The sequence below is a fragment of the Asterias rubens genome, chromosome 2 (genome assembly GCF_902459465.1).
Source record: "Asterias rubens chromosome 2, eAstRub1.3, whole genome shotgun sequence".
Lineage (NCBI taxonomy): Eukaryota > Metazoa > Echinodermata > Asteroidea > Forcipulatida > Asteriidae > Asterias > Asterias rubens.
This window is the reverse complement of record NC_047063.1, coordinates 17,635,621-17,655,649: the sequence shown is the minus strand read 5'-3', so window position 1 is coordinate 17,655,649 and position 20,029 is coordinate 17,635,621. Positions and strand designations below refer to the sequence as shown.

Genomic DNA, 20,029 nt, shown 5'->3' with positions numbered 1-20,029 from the left:
CAATTTATTTTCAATTGTTTTCTTCGACCAAACCACCAACATATTTAAAAATTTTCAAAATTGATCAATTTGAGAAAATACTTTGTGCCCAGTGGTTTAGACTAACCTTGTTTCATGTGGTGATGACATTACTGGTTGTACAGGTTGAGCAGATTTGGCCGTCTCCTGGTATGTGAAATGCACCATGGCATAGGGACATATCTGCCTCGGCCGAGTCACCATGTCCAAGTCACCAAACTCATACAAATAAATCTGGATATCAAGAGAAATAGGCAGGGATGAGATTTAAAGCCACTGGACACCTTGGGTATGCACAAAATAACAATTCTGTGAAATTTTAATTGTCAAATTGGTCGTCAAATTTGCGAGATAATAATGGAAGGAAAAAACACCCTTGTCACATGAAGTTGTGTGTTTTCAAATGCTTGATTTCGGGACCTCAAAATCCAATCCTGAGGTCTCAAAATCAAATTCAAATATTTGAGTGGAAAATTACTTCTTTCTCGAAAAAGTATGTTACTTCAGACGGAGCCGTTTTTCACAATGTTTTACACTATCAACAGCTCTTTATTGTTCGTTAACAAGAAAGTTTGTATGCTAACAATTATTTTGAGTACAGTGTCCAGTGCTTTTAACAACTGTAAAAATTCCTGTAAAGTGGCTCAATGTCACCGGTACCCCATTAATCTAGACCCTGAATCTCTGAGAAGTTACAATTCAGGAGGTTTAGATACTAAAAACTACAGGAACCCAATATGGATAATTTCTTTCTTCTTTTGCCGACTGGTTTACTTAAAACAAAAAATTTAAGTCTCAAAGGATTGTGAAAGTCTCACGGGAATAAAAAGCTTTTGACGTAAGTTTTTTGGTTTCATGAGTTAGAGTGACGTGCGTGCGACCAAAGTGGTCTCAAAAATGATTGAATATGCGATAGACTTCATGGCATGGTTTGCTAATAAGTTTTTCAGTGACTAGCACCAAGTAAGCGTTTCATTTCGGTGGTCCGCAAGTTTTTTTGCTGGTCTCTATTTGTAGTTTCTATTCCATATTATAGCATGGGACTGAGTGATTTGTAATCATTATGATGAACAATCAGTTGTGTACATGTGGCAGTAGCAAGCAATCAACTACCCAGCTGGACTAGTTGCGTACAGAATTCAGTCTTTTTATGTTTTATCTAGCCTTTGTCTGCATGGCCTATAGACCGTATTGAATAACCCATTTGTTGCTATGAAAGTAGCCATTTTGTAGGGAAAACCGTATGCTCTTAATGCAAACATCAAAGAACCTGCGCAATCCCGGTTTGATTTCTACGGTACACGCACGCACACCACCACACACACAGCCTATAGACCGTATTGAAAAACCCATTTGTTGCTATGAAAGTAGCCATCTTGAAGGGAAAACCAGATGCGCATCTTAATGCAAACATCAAAGAACCTGCGCATTCCCGGTACATGCACATGCACGCACACCCCCACGCACGAGCTCACAGATGCCATGTTGTATGGCAGGTTTTTGAATGGTGACGTCATATTCAATATGGTCTATAGCCTCACCTTTCATTCCAAGCAGGGTCTTTCTCAAAGGGTTAAACACAAAAATAATTACAACAAAAAATTCCTGTCTTACCCTGGTAGCATCATACACAGCTAGTGTCTGCAGAGAGGTCAGTCTGTTCATGTCCGCAGCATTAGACTTTGCCACATGACTGTCATAGTTTGGCATTGGGTCAAGCACGCTGCTATAGTTTAACGGTACTGCCTTCACTTTACCCTGTGAAAAAAAAAAAAAAAAAGTAAAACTGTTTAGTACCATTCTCAAACAACGTTTTTTTTTGAGTGAACGGAAAAATTTGTTTGATGGATAAATTTTACAAGACATCTCTGGGACTTTTAATGAAAGTCGTATTATTAACTTATTTCACTTTTGGAGTAAAAATTGCAAACTTCGCTCTGGTGGTCTTCAGGAGAAAGAGCATACTGATCAAAACGTTGAGTCGTTAACCATTGGTTCTTTTCAGAACCAACACTACTCAGAAAGAGATATTCAAATGGTGTTACTGCAAACCTCCCTTACTAATTTGAATACAATAATCTGAGATACAATACTGTCAGCAATGCTTCTCAGGTTCAATTTTTGGGGGAAAGAAACTGATATATTTGTTCATACCACATTCCTTCAAAGAATCGATTCTCAAAATGCTTTATACTATGGAAAGCAGCTGTACTCCTATACCTAGTAGGTTTTTTTGCCATTAATTTTAAGAGTGTTAACCAACTTTTCAAATGTCAGATTTAATGTCCTGGGCCCAAGGTGCTTACGAAAAAAATAGCTCAGCACAACAAAAATATGCTCACCAGAATAAGGTTACCAGCCAAGCTACCATGCGACATGTACAATTTGACTGGTATCACTGGCTTCGCAGAAAATTTGTAAGCAACTTTTTTTTGCTTCAAGCATCTCTAAGAAATTTGCACCGGTTATTATGGTAAGCTTACCTTTAGTATCTTCAAGATAAGCAGTATTCCCTTGTGACTCGATTCTAGTCCATCTCTTTTGAGGATGTCAGAGTAGCGAGATAAATACACACCTGCATAACCACAAGAAATTTATGCAATGATTAGTCAATCAAACATCTGTTTATTTATTTATCTTGATTTTGATTCTTTGGACAATACAATTATACAAACGGAGGCTGTCCAGGGAAGCGATGGGTTATGTTGTGTAAACCTGTGTCAGATTCCGAATCTGCTGTATTTATTTACCGCTTGAGGTTGGCGTGTTCTAACAATTATTATTTATCGCTTCCGGGGTATACACAATTATCGTCTGCACAAAATGATTTGTATTGTGACATACCAACTGTTCTCTGAAAGACAAAGACTGGTTCAAATGTTCATTCATACCCCAAACAGGCAGAAACACATTACCACAAGACATCATCCATCACCCACATTAACCCACCTCAAACAATATTGCACACAGAAAGGACAGAACGCAGATGTTAAAAAAATGGTGCAGACAATAATCGTGTATACCACCGTAAGTGATAACAATAATTTTGAGAGGGCCCCCAAGCATTAAAAAATGGGAGGATTGGCAGCTTCATCTAACACTACGATTATGATAGATGTTAAATTTGCATCGGGGATGAAGAATATTAATTTTGTTTTTTTACCCGTACACCGTTGTGTGTTAGCACTCAGTACTTTCCCAAGTCCTGATCACTCAGTACTTTCCGGAGTCCTGAGGATTTGAACTGCCTCTAGCTACCGGGCAATCTCAGTACCGTAATTTTCGGATTATAAACCGCGCGGCGTATAAACCGCACTTCCTCAAAATATACAAACAAATATTTAGGTGTCGGCGTATATGCCGCGCGGCGTATAAACCGCGATCAAAATAAAAAATAAAAACATGAAAAAAATAACCTCAAAACACGGAAGTAAAGTACGCAAACCTGCCGCGTTACGGGTGGATTTTTTATCTCACACTATCAGTCCTGAGTTATATTTTTTTCCATCAACAACCCTTTTCAAGAATTTGTTGACCATATGTTTGAAAACTTCTTTGGCAACAAACTCTCCGTAAATCAAAGATCGGCCGACAACGCACGCCGAGAAACAGTTGAACTTTGCCCTGCATCGCATCGCCCTCTGTTGACAAAAGTTGTTCACGTTTGATTAGACTGGGCCCCTAGGGGGCGCCGTTTGTCCATTAATTGTTTGACACTTTTAAGGCATGTTTTTACCATGGTTTACAGCAATTAGATGTAAACCATAGAAACTGTTGCCAAATCCTTTTATGGTTTACATACCAGTAAAGTATTTGTTGTGTATAAGTTTATGGTTTACAAACCATGAACATACAAAAAACATTTACATATCGTGGTTCATAAACCAAGAAAATTTACGCATCTTAAAAACATGGTTAATAATCCATAAAAACTGAAGCATCAAATTCATGGTTTACAAATCATGGTTTATAAACCATGAAAATTGAGACATCTAAAAAACATGGTTTATAAACCATGAAAATTGAAGAATAAAAATCGTGGTTTACAAATCATGGTTTGTAAACCATAACAAATGAACCATAAAATCATGGTTTGTGACCATGGTTTATAAACCATGAAAATCGAGACTTCTTAAAATACATGGTTTATAAACCATGAAAATCGAGACTTCTTAAAAAACATGGTTTATAAACCATGAAAATCGAGACTTCTTAAAAAACATGGTTTATAAACCATGAAAATTTACACATCTCAAAAACGTTGTTTGTAAACCATAAAAAAATGTGCACTTACAAATCATGGTTTACAAACCATAAAAATGTGCACTCATAAATCATGGTTTACAAACCATAAAAAATGTGCACTCAGAAATCATGGTTTATAAACCATGAAAACGTGCACTCACAAATCATGGTTTACAAACCATAAAAAATGTGCACTCAGAAATCATGGTTTACAAACCATAAAAGTGTGCACTCACAAATCATGGTTTATAAACCATAAAAACGTGCAGTGAGTGATAAAGAAACAGTGCGAAGATTTATATCCAAGGAATCCTTTGCCTTCCGTTTTGTTTAAATAGAAAATAGACAAAACAGTCCTTTTTAGGGCTACCACAACACAAACGAGAGTATTGTCTATGAGTGTTGTTTCTGTTTACAATGTATATAGGAACATTTTTTAAACATGCACAATGCCTTTATAAAATATAAAAGAAATAATAATGGGGACGGCTAAAGTTTTCCCTCACTTTTATTGTATAGCAGTGGTAATGAAAAAAAATGCGCTACCTTATTGTTTGCGTAATCACAAGGACAGGGGATTCACTTTTATTAAACATCGGAGTAGACGGGAAATAAGGTTGAAATGGGTCTTTCAATAAGGGAATTAAAGAAAAGTGGTTGGCCGGTGTTTCTCCCTCCCTTTTATTATTGTAGTCCCACAACGAGGATCCACAACAGATATTGCAACGGCGGACGGACGTAGCGTGTGTGTGGAGTAATGTATCCTGCAGCGTGCACATTAAACACATGTACACACATGCGAGTTCGTAAAGCTAGCAATATGTTAAATGCGCTGCTCAATCTCGAGATTGCACAACAGATGTTGGTGGCACCGTATTGAGCGATGTTCGCGGACGGGTTGCGCTACGCCCTCGCATTTGCGCCGCCTGGAAATAAAATTCCCAATGTTACTGGACTCAACAATCAGGGCAGGTTGAACACGTTTTGTTTGATCCCCCGAAGCGGCTAGTTCTTTGCGTACGTCCATTCACCATTCTGCCGTTGCGTTGTGCGTGGTTGAGCTGAAGAAACCGCTGGCCGACACGAGTGTAGCCTGGATGTCTGACGTCAGTATATAAAGATCGTGGGATAAATAGACAGTGGACGAGTCTATTTCGCTGAGACACGAGTATAGCTTGAATGTCTGACGTCAGCATGTAGAGATCGCTAGGATAAATAGACGGGCACCAGTCTAGTCTAACCCGAGTTGCGCTGAGAGCTAGAGGGAGGGGGAGCTGAGGGCGGTTGATAAACGTTTTACAAAGGAAACATGGAATACAATTGTGGTGAGATTTTCAACAGGATTTTGTCATCACACAGGCAGGTTTTTGTTCTCGTTTAAGAAAAAAAAACATTAATTAGAATATTTTACAAACGATCTTTCTTTAAAAAAATGCCGTTTTTTCTCTTAAATATTTATACGTCGGCTTACAAGCCGCCCGGAGAATAAACCGCAGGAGTTCAAAAAAATGTCAAAATCAACATATAAACCGCGGTTTATAATCCGAAAATTACGGTAGTCTAGTTGGTAAGACATTAGAATTGCATGGGTCGTGGGTTCGAATCCCACCCGAGTAATATGCCTGTGATTTTTTTCAGAGTATACAGTGCTAACACACATCGGTGTATGGGTAAAAAAATAAAAATAATAAAGCTCCATTAAAGACAGAGGCTAGAATAAAACATCCTTTACATCTGACAACTAACGCCTGTTATCTCTATGTAATTCCTTTTCTAAACAGTGGACTTAATGTAAAGATCATGCATAAACCAGTAGGGCACTGACCGCCTCAGGCAGACTAACTGCTCATCCATTAATGATCCAAGTTTCTCAGTGTTAACACACCCAATGGTGGAAAGGATGTAAGTTTCTGAGCTCTCGTGGTGAAACTCTGATAAACACTGTCCATGGACCATGTTTAGTTCATGAAGCGTAAGGAAAACCTTAAATTTTAAGGCATATTTTTATGGATCAATATATTCTACTTTTAAAACATCTTTCCAACCAAATTCATCTCAATAACAAACGCTTTTCTTTTTTTAAATAGCCCAGCGATTTCAACACCCATAGCAAAGGCAATTCTAAAGCCAATTACAAAGCCAATTTAACAAAAAAGGGTTATCTAATTGTCCATTTACCCACTTAGCCCATATTTCATTTGCAGCAGTTAAGAAAACCTTTCATTATCAGACGAAAACTCAACCAGCATTTTAACTCGTCAGTTTTGATTAACACAATAAAAATGTTCAAAATATATCATATAAATTAAATTTAAACGAAATTACTGTTCAATAAAAAAGTACAATAGAATAAAATGTAGTTGTCCATAAAAACAAGACATAAATTAAGAATACATGTACAACAGTAATTATTACATAAATTAAAACAAAATTTAAAATCGAATACAAAAATAAGAGGCATACATTCAAGCACAACAATAAAATAAATTAATAGTATTCTTTTCTCAAAATGACGGTACCATCAGGTTCAATAACTTGCATGTATAATTCCATTATCAAGGCATACTCTTTATTATATGGACCATTTATAAGTCTGAATTTCAGAACCCTGATATTTTCATCTGAAAGCTGTTTTGTTTACTTGTACATTGTAATAAACTAAGAGGTATTGTGGTCACCATACGGGAAATTAACGTGGACTTGAGGAGGATGATTCAAAAGAGGGCGCTACCACAAAATTGTATACACAGTTTGCCATATGGGGGGATTGAATCGCCGGCCACACCGCCACAAAACTAGTATTGGCCTAGGGAAAGTTTTCTACCATTTTGCCAAAATGGTGCATCGCTACAAAACCAGTATTTGCTTATTAAAGGTTTTCCACCGTTAGCCGAAATGGTTTGCAGCTACAAAACCAGCCGTCGATTTCACAAAACTCTTCCTAACTTAAGACTAATCTTAGGACGTAGGACGAGTCCCAACCCTGCACTGTAGCATGCAGACTTTTAGATTTATCCTAAGTTAAGTTAGGACGAGTTACTCGTCCTAACTCGAGATAAAAGACGAGTCCTAACTCTTTGTGAAATCGAAGGCTGTATTTGCCCAGAAAAGGCTTTCTACCATTTTGCCAAAAATGATGTGCCGCTACAAAACCAGTACATGTAGCCTATTGGCCAATGCAGGTTTTCCTTAATATTGAAAAAAATAAGTGCCCCGCAAAACCAGTAGGGGGCCTATTGGACAAGTGCAGGTTTTTAACCATTTCGACAAAATGGTGCAGCTGCTACAAAACCATTATTGGCTAATTACATGTTTTCCACCATTTTGACAAAATGGTGTGCAGCTACAAAAACAAGTACTGGCCAAATAGATGTTTTCTGCCTGTTTGCCAAAATGGTATGCTGCAAAACCAGTATTGGACCAGTGCAGGTTCTCTACCATTTTGCCAAAATGGTGCATCGCAACAAAACCAGCATTGGCCCATTAGAGGTTCATCATTTTGCTGAAATGGTGTGCCTTCACAAATCAACACTATGACATACAAAAAAACCTACAGACATGCCAATTAGTACCATCAATGCCAAATCCTTCACAAATAGAAAAGATCCGGGAACAAAAACCAAATACTATGCTCCGTGTAGTTGGAGCCTATGAAAGAGAGAGTGACGTTTTGCAACTCATGCAACATAATCTAGTAAACGCTGATGTGTAATATTCCATACTGATTTCAAACATAATTTCAAATCCAATTCTACATAATGACTATTATCTCTGATCCTCCGAATACCACCGTCACCCCACATTAACCCTCACTTAACCCTCAAGTGACGTTGCCCTCAAGTGACTGTTGAGTGGGCAACAAACCAATAAAAAAATGGAATTCCAGACGAGTGCAACGGGAAATTGTCTTTTTTGCTTTTCCGCGTAAATCTTTATGACAAATCTGACATGCCAGACTAATCACAGATCTCATGCATCCGTAACTGTGTAAATCGCCACTTAATCATCCTAAATGCTACATGCAAAAAGAAACCAATTAGCGAGTCCCAATGTAGGTCATTGTTACCAACACCTTAAGATCATCCAAGCTGGGGACGACATGGTTGACGCTAATTTTTACGTAAATGTAAAGACTTGCCAATTATGTTAATTTCATTCTGTCTGATGAGGTTTATCAGAGAATCACAAGGTAGCGTGTCAGGATGATATGCGAGAATAGTTAAAAAATTGTGAAAATTTGTTTTTGTACCATTTCATAACATTCTTTATAAAAAAGGGTTTTTATAGTTTGTTTGATTGCTTTGTTTGTAATTACTCAAGCATGCTACCTTAACAAGTTTATTGAAGCGTTGATCTATTATTGAAGGGTTTATCTATTTTTTAGATCAGTTTTACAGGTAAATTTTCAAACAACATTTTTGAAAATCAGTTATTGCCAAACAAGGTAATCTTAATTAAATCGTGGGAGGGGGGGGGGGGGAGGGGGGAAACGAGAACAACATTTTTATTCTATTAAGGGTTTGCAGTTTTGGTTTAGCGGAATTTTATAACAAATATTTATAATTTTGGGTTCAACAAAGATAAACTGACTAAAGTGGGATTGAACCTGCGACCAACCGATTAACGCGCCGGCGCTCTACCAACTGAGCTATGTATGTAACCTTAATATTGGCGGTCTCCCTATTTTGTCAATTTCTTTGTTTGGTGGATGCCAATCAGAATCCATTAAACCTGTAACTGTCGTAAAGCCAGGGATCACATCTAAGTTTAACATACAGCCTGGAAAGCAGCAGAGGTAACCTCAAGGGGATGCGAATATTATTCACAATTTACATTGTAAAAATTAAAATTTAAGAAGTAATGAGAAGGACAAACATTTGTTGCTCTTCACTTTAGTGATCACCATGGTGATGAAGAGATACCTTCATAATTGTGTTAGCCTTGTTAAAAAAATTTTAAATATCTGTAATTCAAGAAAATTCAAAAGCGTCCTTGAACCCGAATTATTTTTAGTAAGATTCCAGTGGAACTGCAAACTCTAGTTTGTACAGCTTGGACATTAAAACCCCCAAACAAAGTACGGCAATTCCATTAAGCCAGTGGAGAGAAGGAAAAAACATAAATTAAATATTGGAACTAATTGTTAGTTTCATTCCCTCCCCAGTGCGTGCCTGGCGTCAATTTGGATGATTAAGTATACAATATGAGGAACCACTTACACGTATGCACGCTGGATTGGCTTTTCAATCGAGTTTATTGTTATCGGGTAACAAAAGGAGTGGATGCTTTTGCTGTTTGGTACGCCACCGTCAAGTAAGAGGAGGTAATAATAGCAACAAAGACACTGGTGCATGTATTTTTACCCGTCGTCTTTGTATCAATAGAATGGAAGATACCGAGAGAGAAAAAAGTCAATCCTGATGAATATTATGACACAGATATTTTACTCTTATTCCAGATTAACTATTGATAATGGGCCATTCAGAACAATCAATGTGAAAAAAACTAACATATTTTATTTTATTTTATTAATTTCTTTTGGGGGGGGGATTTCAAAATATGTAGAAACAATTGAAATAAAGGTTAGAATATGATAAAAATAATATCGTAAATTACTCGAGCCCAACAATACTTTTTTTTATATATTCCTGAGGGGAGATTTTATTCTGGTTGTGTTTTTTTTTTTTTTACAAATAAAAAACCCTTTCAGAATAAATTGTATTTATTATTTATACAGATGTACTCAACTTGGTCTTTTCCGTTCTGTATAACTTAAAAAATTAAAATATAAATAAATAAAAAGCTATGGAGATAAATTCAAAATCTTTGCATGACGTAGCTCTATCTCAATGATGATGTGTCACTCCTCTAATGGCACATGACTCATGGCTGCAAAAGGTATGAGCGACAAGGCACATACACTTCACATGGCCACAACAATAGCCTGGCAGAGAGGACAGGGTAAAATGCTGCGCAAAGTCATGACATGATAATTTTGAAAAAAAAATCACATGTTTTCAGATGTTTTCATGAAAATTGATTCCTGTAGTCAACATTTCAAAAAAAAATTTACCCATTGAAGAGATCTGCATGGGTTGTTGTGAAGACGCATGTGAAAAGTATATTATTACTCATTCACTTCAAACTTAAACAGAAATTTTAAACCACTGAAATGTAACAAGAATCCAGACAAGAGAGCGGGTTGGAGAAAATCTCCTTCTGTGACTCCGCATAACAGACAAACCAAAATGGAAAAGACACACACTAAACGAGCGTTGTGGTCATTGTGAACTTTTTGGTTTGTGTCGTGCCATAATAATTTCAAACAACCTCACGTGTTAAGAGATGTTCTCATGAAAATTTATTTTCGTGGTCCACATTTATTCAAAGTTGTTTTACTCGCAGAAGATCCCTGCATGGGTTGTTGTGATGACGCATGTAGAGAGCATCAATTGTTCTCAACTCTGAGTTGTTTGTGTTGTACAAAAGAAAACAACAATAAATTATTAATTGACTAGTATAATCTGTTCCGATGTTACCCGTATAATAATATATAATGTACGATAAACTACCTTAAAAGGTTTTGCTGATGTTAATTTTATTGGGGGTATTTTACCAGAATTGCTTACTGACTACACAAAGAGCTTTCTAGCCTGGCCTTGAAAGGTTTTGCTGATTCAATGTGCCTGTATGTTACTGGGGTAATTTTACCAGAATTGCTCAATGACTACACAAAGAACTGTCTAGTCTGTTGGCTACTTTACAAAAAAAGATAAGGCAAAAGGTCTGGGTGGGCTTTTTCTACCAATTAGAATCAAAATGTCCTTGAGAGCACATGGAGCTGTATAGGCAAGGGAGCCCCATTACTTACGCAGCGCATTACCATGGCAACACATCAAGAATTTGTTTTCCTTGCTAGTTGAAAACATCAATGATGTCACATCCACTGGCTTTTTTCACTTTAGTTGGTTGATTTCCTTATCGTAACTGGCTGTCTATGACTTATCATGAGTAAGGTTTGAGAATTCTTTCTTCACAGCTATAATGTTATTTATTTTGGTTTTTCACCGATGTGTGTTAGCACTGTATACTCGGAACTTACCCAAGTTCTGTTAAAAATAAATCACAGGCATGCTACTCGGATGGGATTCAAACCCACAACCTTTGCAATTCTAGAGCAGTGTCATACCAACAAGACAAATGAGATTGCCCGGTAGCTAGAGGCAGTTCGAATCATATGTTTTAGCAGTGGGTACTGCAAACGATTTAGATGTCAAATTTGCATCGGGATAAAGAATATTAATTTTGGTTTTTACCCATATTCTGATGTTGTCGTCAGGTGAATTGGGTCAATATCCTAGAAAACTGTTCAGAATGGAAAACCTCAAAAAACATAACATCTGATGTTGGTTGTTACAACACTGAAATGTGTTTAGAATTATACAAAGTCAGACTTACCCATGGTAGGATTACCCAGCACAGCGGAATGGGAACCATCGGCTGATAGACCTTCTTGACACATTTTCCGAGCCTATGAAACAAAAAAAACAAAAAAATTAATCTCTCTGGGTTTTTTTATCAGGGATGAGATTACAAATAGGTAAATTATCCTGAAAATTTGATAAATGTTCTCTTTCATGTTCAGATAAAGCTAATTGAATTGCAAGATGAGAAAATAGAATTAGCTGTTGCAAACTGCACACCAACCAAAAGGACCCGTGGTAGAAATGCACAAAAAAGTTAATGGCCAAACATGTAGACCTAAGAGTCTTTCTCTAAATTGTAAGATTTTAAATTAAAGAGGTTAACAGACTTGCGTGAAAATCTACTTAATTCATACCCAAGCCTTATTTTCAAATTCGGCACAGAATACATCCAGCTTTGAATATCGAGTAAAAGTAACCAAAAGACACTGCGTAAATTTTGCAAAAGTCTCATTTTATTTAAATTGTAGGGAGACAAATAAAAAAGACCTGAAACAATCCGGCAAAAACCCTGATAAATCACCAAAGATACCAGGGGAAAAAAATGATGAAAGTTTCATTAAATGATGTGACACATTTCAAAGACAACCAACAAAGTGGCTAATCTTTTGTCAAAGGTTTGCATTTCATAATGTAAAGGTGTGGTGTTTGTAACTGCAAGAATCTGCAAGAGGTTGTTATTTTCACTGTCTGTGCCAGAGTGTCTGTCCGTTAAAAAAACATATTTTACTAGGGATCTGAAAGCACACAAATTTTGCAACAGGGGTGGTTTTTCTTTAAATATTCTCTTGCAACTTCAATGAACAATTGAGTCAACATTTTCACAGATTTTTTATTTTAAACATATGTTGGGATACATGTACACCAAGTGAGAATACTGGTCATATCAAAGATGTCCAGTGCCTTTAAACACAATGTATTTTTCACTGTGTGTGCCAGAGTGTCTATCAGTTAAAAAACCAAGGACTTCAACAAAAGGAATCCTGGTGTTTTGACAGAGCGAGAACGCCCTAGGAAACAAAGAGAAGTCCTTGAATTACCGGGTCGATGTACACCGTTTTAACTCTACATATATACTAAGTGCGGCTATGGGCCTAATTTCATAAAGCTGTGAAGCAGATAATTCTGCTGAGCAAATTCCTTGGCTCAGCAGAAGATGACCTTGGTACCAGTCACACCAATGGTAACTGTATGGTTTTCTTGATGGTAACCTATATGTGACCATCCACCACCAATGGGCTGTAAAGTCGCACTTGTACATTGCAGAGCCTATTAAATTGTTTGGGTTTTCAAGAAATCTTTGAGAAATCTGAATAAAAAAGTAGGTGGCTTTGAGAAATCATAACTTCGTCAAGAAAAGTCTGATTTAAATGTGGATGGTATCATTTTGAAGCTGATTACACACTCTCTCCAAAAATGCATTGAGCCCATAACAGTAAAAGTGTCAACTTTACAGCCCATTGGTGGTGGATGGTCACATATTTGCCAAGCACAAGTTTTTTATGCTAAGCAAGTTTAGGGTTTACAGGCTTTATGAAATTGGGCCAAAACCAAAAGAGAGAACAAGAGAGATCCAGATAATAAACTAAAGTCTGCCGTGAGCCAATAGCTCATCTAACCAATTTTTCTATCCGACTTTACTTGGCATTAAAAAGACTGAACAAATTTGTATTCCCCCCGACAGAATGCCAGTCCATCGCAGGTTGCTCCCAAGCTCTCGCCAGTACCCATTTGTACTCCTTGGTGGAGATAAGCAATTATGTCCTTGCTCAAGTGTCACGAATGACTAGACCAGCATATAACTGACCTTCTGTAAGCTACAGAACTCAAGTCCTCCGCCCTAGACCAATGTAGGGACTTGAAACACTATGTGGACTACAAACATCCACACTTTTCCCATTTTTTTCCCAACAGTGTTGAACGCCAGTTCTTTCTATAAAAAAAGGACACAGTGACTGCAACACAGAGCTGTGTGGGTGATTAGGTATACACATTCAAACCAGGGACCTATAACAAAAGAGGACAATAGAGTCCATGGTTCTGGAAAGGTCCACAGTTGGGAAAACGTGTACAAAACCAATGGGAGCTTTTGCAAAAAAAGTATGTACTTTATTGTACTTATTGTACTTTTGAAAAGATCAACAAAAAGGGGACAATAGGAGGTCCACGGTTGCAGGCATACATTATACAAGCTTGTCTGTGTGGTCGTGTCTACCCGCTTTAATTTTATTTGAAACAAAAAGGAGCTGTTGGTAAAAAAAAGATAATCCACACAAATGGTGAACAAAGAGAACTAACATTGGTTGGTGAACATGTTGTAATATTCACTAAATGGAGTCTGAAGACAATAAAAACAACGATTCACCACAGCTGCGGGGGAATACTACAGATGGGATGTTTTTACATGGACTTGTGTTTAGTGTATAAAAGAGGATGTTAAGTTTATTCATTTTTAGGCTTATTAAAAATGATATTGCAACCAAATGGCTGAATTGAGTGATTAAAAAAAAAGGAAATAACACCAAATACATTTTTTTATTATTATTAAAAACCATAAACTGCTATATATTACTTTTAACAAGTATTTTAAAGGGAATGCCAACAATCATTATAAATATCAACCACCTATTAATGTGCGTTTTGGTACTATTCGCAGCGCATGTCTGTCCCATCCTTTTTTGTCTCTCTGTATTATTCAAAAACCCAAATTGACAAAATCAACCATAAGTCAATATTATTAACAGTGATTATTTGCCATGATTGATCTGCACCTGTTGTTTAAAACGACTTGATAAAAAAAATAGCTACAGGAAAAAACACTGTAGTAAGTTCATACTTCCTGCGAATTGCAAATGCGATAAGAATTTCAGCGCCACAAATTTGCAACAAACGATTCGCATCAGTTGACTTGTGCTCAACTCCAGCGAAACATTCGCTGCGAAAACAGCCATGTGACGTGAACATTCCCTTCGCATTTGTATTTGCAGGAAGTATGGACCAGGCTTCATAATTAATTTTATGTTGTTGCATCTCCTGTTTGATAAGAATCATGGTTTGAGTACTGGCCATACTTGTACTGGCCTAGAAGTAGACAGAGGTCATGGCCTCTGTTGCGCATGCTGCTGGCCTTACGAAATCCAGAAACGCTACACGTATTGTGTGTTTGAAATATGTCCCATCCATGTCCCATCAATATTGCACGCCAGACCTCAACTCACTTTGCCAGCCTGAATCATGCAAGATATTTGGTACTTGGAAAAATGTAGGATATGTTTTTTTAGGGTAAGGGCTTACTTCTTCATGTGGTGTAGGTTTAACAGACATTTCAGGCTATTTAATAAAAAAAAAAATTCATTTGTCCGAAGGCCAAAACAATCGAAAATCAGACTCAAATAGGGAGAAATCATGTCTGTGAATTAAGTCCATCTTTCAACTCAGAGAAATATGGCCAGCACTCATAAAAACTTGTTAATGTGACCCCCTTCTTATTAAATATACAAACTTTCTTACTTCTTTTTCGCTGTCTGTGGAGATAAATGCAAAGGATTCTGTCAGCTCCTTATCTGTGCGACCGTCATCTTTCATCTCTTTACGCCACTCAAAAAACTATAAATTGGAAAAAGAAACAAACAGTCAATATACATGTAAAAATAAAAAATAACTTGGGAGGCTAATCATCTTAACTTGCAGCTGAAATGTGAAGGACACAGCTACATTGAAAGCTTGCAGGCGCGGGGCCTGCTTAAACACATTTATCTGTGGTTTAAAAAGCCCTACTTATCTTAAATATAAAAGACAAAACAACAAACGGATTTCCTGAAGAAATCACCTCCCTGAAAAGATAAAAATCAAAATTCAATGAAAAGGAATCAAACCGATTTAGCGAGTTCCTCGTTGTGGACCAGCTGCGCTTTAGTGAAGGTGAAGCGGGTGGAGGAATCCTTGCTGCGATATTGCGTGGTGAGGATCGGCAAAATGTCTTTCAGAAACTCCCTGGAGTCCAAGGTCACCTCCTGAAATAAACCTGTGTGTAAAAATAGAAAAGAAAGTTTGATAAATTTCCAGGCCTTGAACTTCACTCTTGAAGGGTCATACTAATTTTCCTCTGGTAAGAGCCACATCAATGGGCAGATTGTAAATTTGTATCAAATAGTATACACATAATGAATGTTTACGAGTGCAATGGTGCGAATATGTTCATGAGTTGAAAGATGGAACGTTCTATTCAACGAGGCGGAGTCGAGTTGAGTGGAAAATTCCATCTTTCAACGAATGAAAATATTTGCACTATTGCATGAATGAAAAACATTCATTATTTGTTTTATGTAACATCCAAGTAGATCTTTGTCATTTTGATTAGAAGATACATTTTTCAAAACAAACAAAGCGTAGGCCTACAATTTTTAATTGTGAAATTACACCCGTTTCTCTATGGGTCGGCCTGTTGGATTCAACAGTCACAAATCTAGCTATTTTGAGACACGCAAAAGCCGAATGCTAGTAATTTTACTAATATGCCTTGCAGTAACACTGCGTTACCGCGCACGCAGTTATGTTTTTATTCAGCTTTTTCGTTCCATCCGAAAAGTACCATTGCATGCTGCAGCGTGCAATAGCACTTTTCGGATGGAACGAAAAAACATGGTGAGTGACTCAGCGTGCAATGGTACTTATATTTGCTATCACGTGACGGACAATCCTCCAATCAAATGGCAAGGATCTGCTTGGGTGTTAATATAAAACTTAATATGTGCACCACAGCAAAGGCCAAGGGCACCACGACAATTGCTGTGGGTGCCCGGGGTTAATTTGAGGCCTATATTTCAGGAACATAAACCTTACGAGTTTGATAAACAAAAACAAATAATAAGGGATTCTGACTGGACAAACTTTTAATAAGTTTGGATGGAGCAAAGAATATTGACCGGAACGGGACTTGAACTTGCAATCTCCAAATTAATGTGCCTAAATGATGGGGGTCTCGCTATTTTGTCAATATCTTTGTTATTGGGTGCCAATCAGTAAGCAATTTAACCAGTGATTGCAATATTATAATAGGGATCGCACCCTGACTAGCTACCCCATAACAAAGATAATTGACAAATTCGGGAGACCGACAATACTAGGGCTAGATAGCTCAGTAGGTAGAGAGCTGGCAAGTTTATCAAGAGGTTGCAAGTTCAACCTCCGGTCGACTCAATTTTTTCTTCAAGCAACCCAAAATTATTGTTAAAATAAATGACATTTCAACAGTTTTTCATTAAACCATTACAAATGTGATTGGATAACCTTTCAAAACTTTCCTTAAAAGTTGACATAGAAAATTGTGAATTGAATTATTTTCAAATCTTTATGAATAATGCAACAACAAGGAGCACCAAAATTGGAAAATATGTCGTCGCTTCGCAACTCGCACGTGCACATGTGGTCTCAGTTTCCAGACACTTCGTCTATGAAGCCAGCAACGCATTGACAAAAGGCTACTTTAAATATAATTATCCATCTAGAGTAACTCTTTGTTATTTTTTTTAAAAACAAATTAAAAAATTAATCCGAGCAACCATTCTCTTGCTGCTACACTGGGTGGCACATCATGCTGGCTTCAACTCATTTCTTACTAAGGCTTAAAACTGCCCGAATTTCTTGTGTTGCACGTATTTCTTGTTCATGAGGGCAATGCCGTTTCCATTTTGCAAAGGGCACATTCATCTAAAATGGGCACCACCAGCCAACCGGCAGAGGCCGTGGCCCCTGTACGTAGCCTCAGTGTATTTCATTGAGAAATGAACACCGGGTATGGTGTATGGAATTGTGCCACCCACTATCAATGACGACATTTAAATAGTTGCTAGGATTTGTCGAGAGAACAAAGTGATGTTATACCCTGCTTAGATTTCTTTCTGGGGATGACGAATGGTTTGCTCAGCGGTAAATGAGCTGCTTTGGCATCCGTAGAACCAGAATTTCTCTCCCGTTTGCCAGACTTTGTCTTTGACTTTGAGCTCTTCTTAGAGGTGACACCACTGCTCGCCTCACTCTTGCTAGTCTTTTCAGTTCCACCTTCCGAAAGTTTCTTTTCCTTCTTTTTAGCTGCATGTTTCTTTTTGGGTTCTTTGGCACTTTGTTCATCAGTCACCGGTGTCAACGACTCAGTCTTCTTGCATTTTGATTGCTTTTTAACTTGTAATTTTACACCAGATGTGGACGGCTTTTTCAACGTCACCGGGAACAACTGTTCACTAACATTTTCTGAATCACATGAAAGAGGTAATGAATCGTCTTGTGGTGGAATACTATTGCTCAGAGGGTTTGCAGACTTTGGTTCCATTGGAGTAGTACATGGTGCTGCCAGCTGAAAAACAGAAGCCTCTTCTTTCGTACTATCTGTATCAGTTATTTGTTCTGATATGATCGACGGAGATTCAGGATCTTGTATCGTTTCAGAGTTCTCATCTGATAAAGGCTGCTCACACGATGGTTCTTTCTCCACAGGAGATATTTGGCGTTCAGCTGTCAACTCCGGTGGGTCATTTGCCGAATGTTTTGAGTCCGACTCACAAGTCAAGCAGTTTGTTGTAATGTCATTTTGGCAAATATCGTTTCCAGCAGCACTATTTACAGCTGGAATAACAACATCTGTTTGTTCCTGCGTTGCAGGTTTACACACAAGCTGCTCATCACCAGGTTTAGAGAGCAGCAAAGATTTTCCGCTAATCGCTAGCGGACTCAAGAAATTCTTCCCTTTACGAAACTCATCAACTTGACTACTTGACCAAGCATTGCTCTCCGTAGAATCAGCCACTCCGTTTGAAACAATTTTTTCCTCTGGTGTCGCAGGCCTCGGCACAGAAAAACTTAGCTTCTCAAACAAATTGGCCATCTCAAAAGCTGATACATCCAAGACATGCACAGAGGCGATCAACAAAAGCACCCTCTACTCTACTACTACAACTCATCAATTTATCACAGCAGTTTTGCCTATTGTGTCATGCCCTTTTGGAAAAAACATAAACGGAAAGGCGTCAGAAAGTATACTGGACTGCTGCACCTAAATTAATGACAGCAAGTGAAAAACAGACTTCATTCATGAATTTGTATCGCTGTTGAAAATGAGGGACCTGCTAGCCCTGTACTACAATCAAAAGAGCAAAAAGAATGCCACACACCAGTCATGTTTCAAGGCAGAGACTGAACATGCTGAATAGTTCTGTTAAAGTAAATTAAGGTTGACTTGAATTATTGGCACAGCTTGTGCAAAAGGCTAGCGCATGCATATATATGCATAGGCTTGCCTTATTGCTTGGTCGCCTACAGGGGGTACAGTGCATGTACTGGTAGGCCTAGTACTCGTAGTAGTACTGGAGCAACCACACACATCAATAAGGTAAGAAGTCAACCCTCTAAGACCATAGAGTAAGGAACTACAACCATCCATGGAGGTAGAAATCCATCAGTTTTACATCACAAATCTAGAACCCTACATGTAGGTGACAAATCCTGGAAACCTTGTCCAACCAATATTCAAAACTTGACAACGACAAGACTAATTGATTGATAAAACAACGACGTCAGCCAAACAAATGACCTCATCAAAAGAGGACAACCGTTCCGCCGTGCGCTGAACTTCAACACACAAGTCACCAACACTACAGTAACACACTCAATCAGTCACTGGACATGAGCTGAGGTCGAGAGTCCAAAACATCACTTCAAATTCAACTTCACACAACACATGGCATACGCTATCCTTAGCTAACCAAGCAACCCAGATCATGTGAAGAAATAATATCTCTCATGGTAATAAACATCTTCTGGAAATATTTTCCATAAACAAAACTTGGCTCAAAATCCCGTTCATGTTCGCAGCGTGTGCAGAGCTAAGTCTTCTACTAGTTGTTATTGCAATCATGTATAATAATATTTGCACACGTAATCGGACCGGACGTACATCCATACACATTTAACCCTACACAACCACACAAGTCAAGTGTCACGTACATTGCCGTTCTGTACATTACATTATCGGCGCGCGTTACAAAGAACGGATACGTTTGACGTCGTATCACAGTTGAAGGGTTAAAGCTACCGGGCGGGCCAAATTTCATGAAGCATGTTTCAGCACAAAAGCTTGCTAGCACATAAAACTCTTGCCTAACATGTGACTCGGTACTCGACTAATATCTTTCTTTCAAAGGAATTCGCTCAGTAGAATTTATTTTCTGCTAAACAGCTTTATGAAACGGTACATAGCTAGCCATGTTTAACGGCCAAATCCCCTACAT

General features: G+C 37.9%; 1 protein-coding gene across 1 annotated transcript in view; it reads right to left on the bottom strand.

The window, feature by feature from the left end:
- The window catches only part of LOC117305233, a 60,328-nt gene extending 40,599 nt beyond the window's left edge, over window positions 1-19,729 (bottom strand). Inside the window, exons 1-7 of the mRNA XM_033790057.1 lie at window positions 17,631-19,729; window positions 15,623-15,771; window positions 15,258-15,353; window positions 11,722-11,794; window positions 2,502-2,593; window positions 1,633-1,776; window positions 107-252 (exon numbers count right to left, since the gene is read on the bottom strand). Of these exons, the coding sequence (XP_033645948.1) occupies window positions 107-252; window positions 1,633-1,776; window positions 2,502-2,593; window positions 11,722-11,794; window positions 15,258-15,353; window positions 15,623-15,771; window positions 17,631-18,627 (1,697 nt within the window). The 5' untranslated portion in view covers window positions 18,628-19,729. The remainder of the gene's footprint in view (window positions 1-106; window positions 253-1,632; window positions 1,777-2,501; window positions 2,594-11,721; window positions 11,795-15,257; window positions 15,354-15,622; window positions 15,772-17,630) is intronic.
- Window positions 19,730-20,029: the final 300 nt, after the last annotated feature.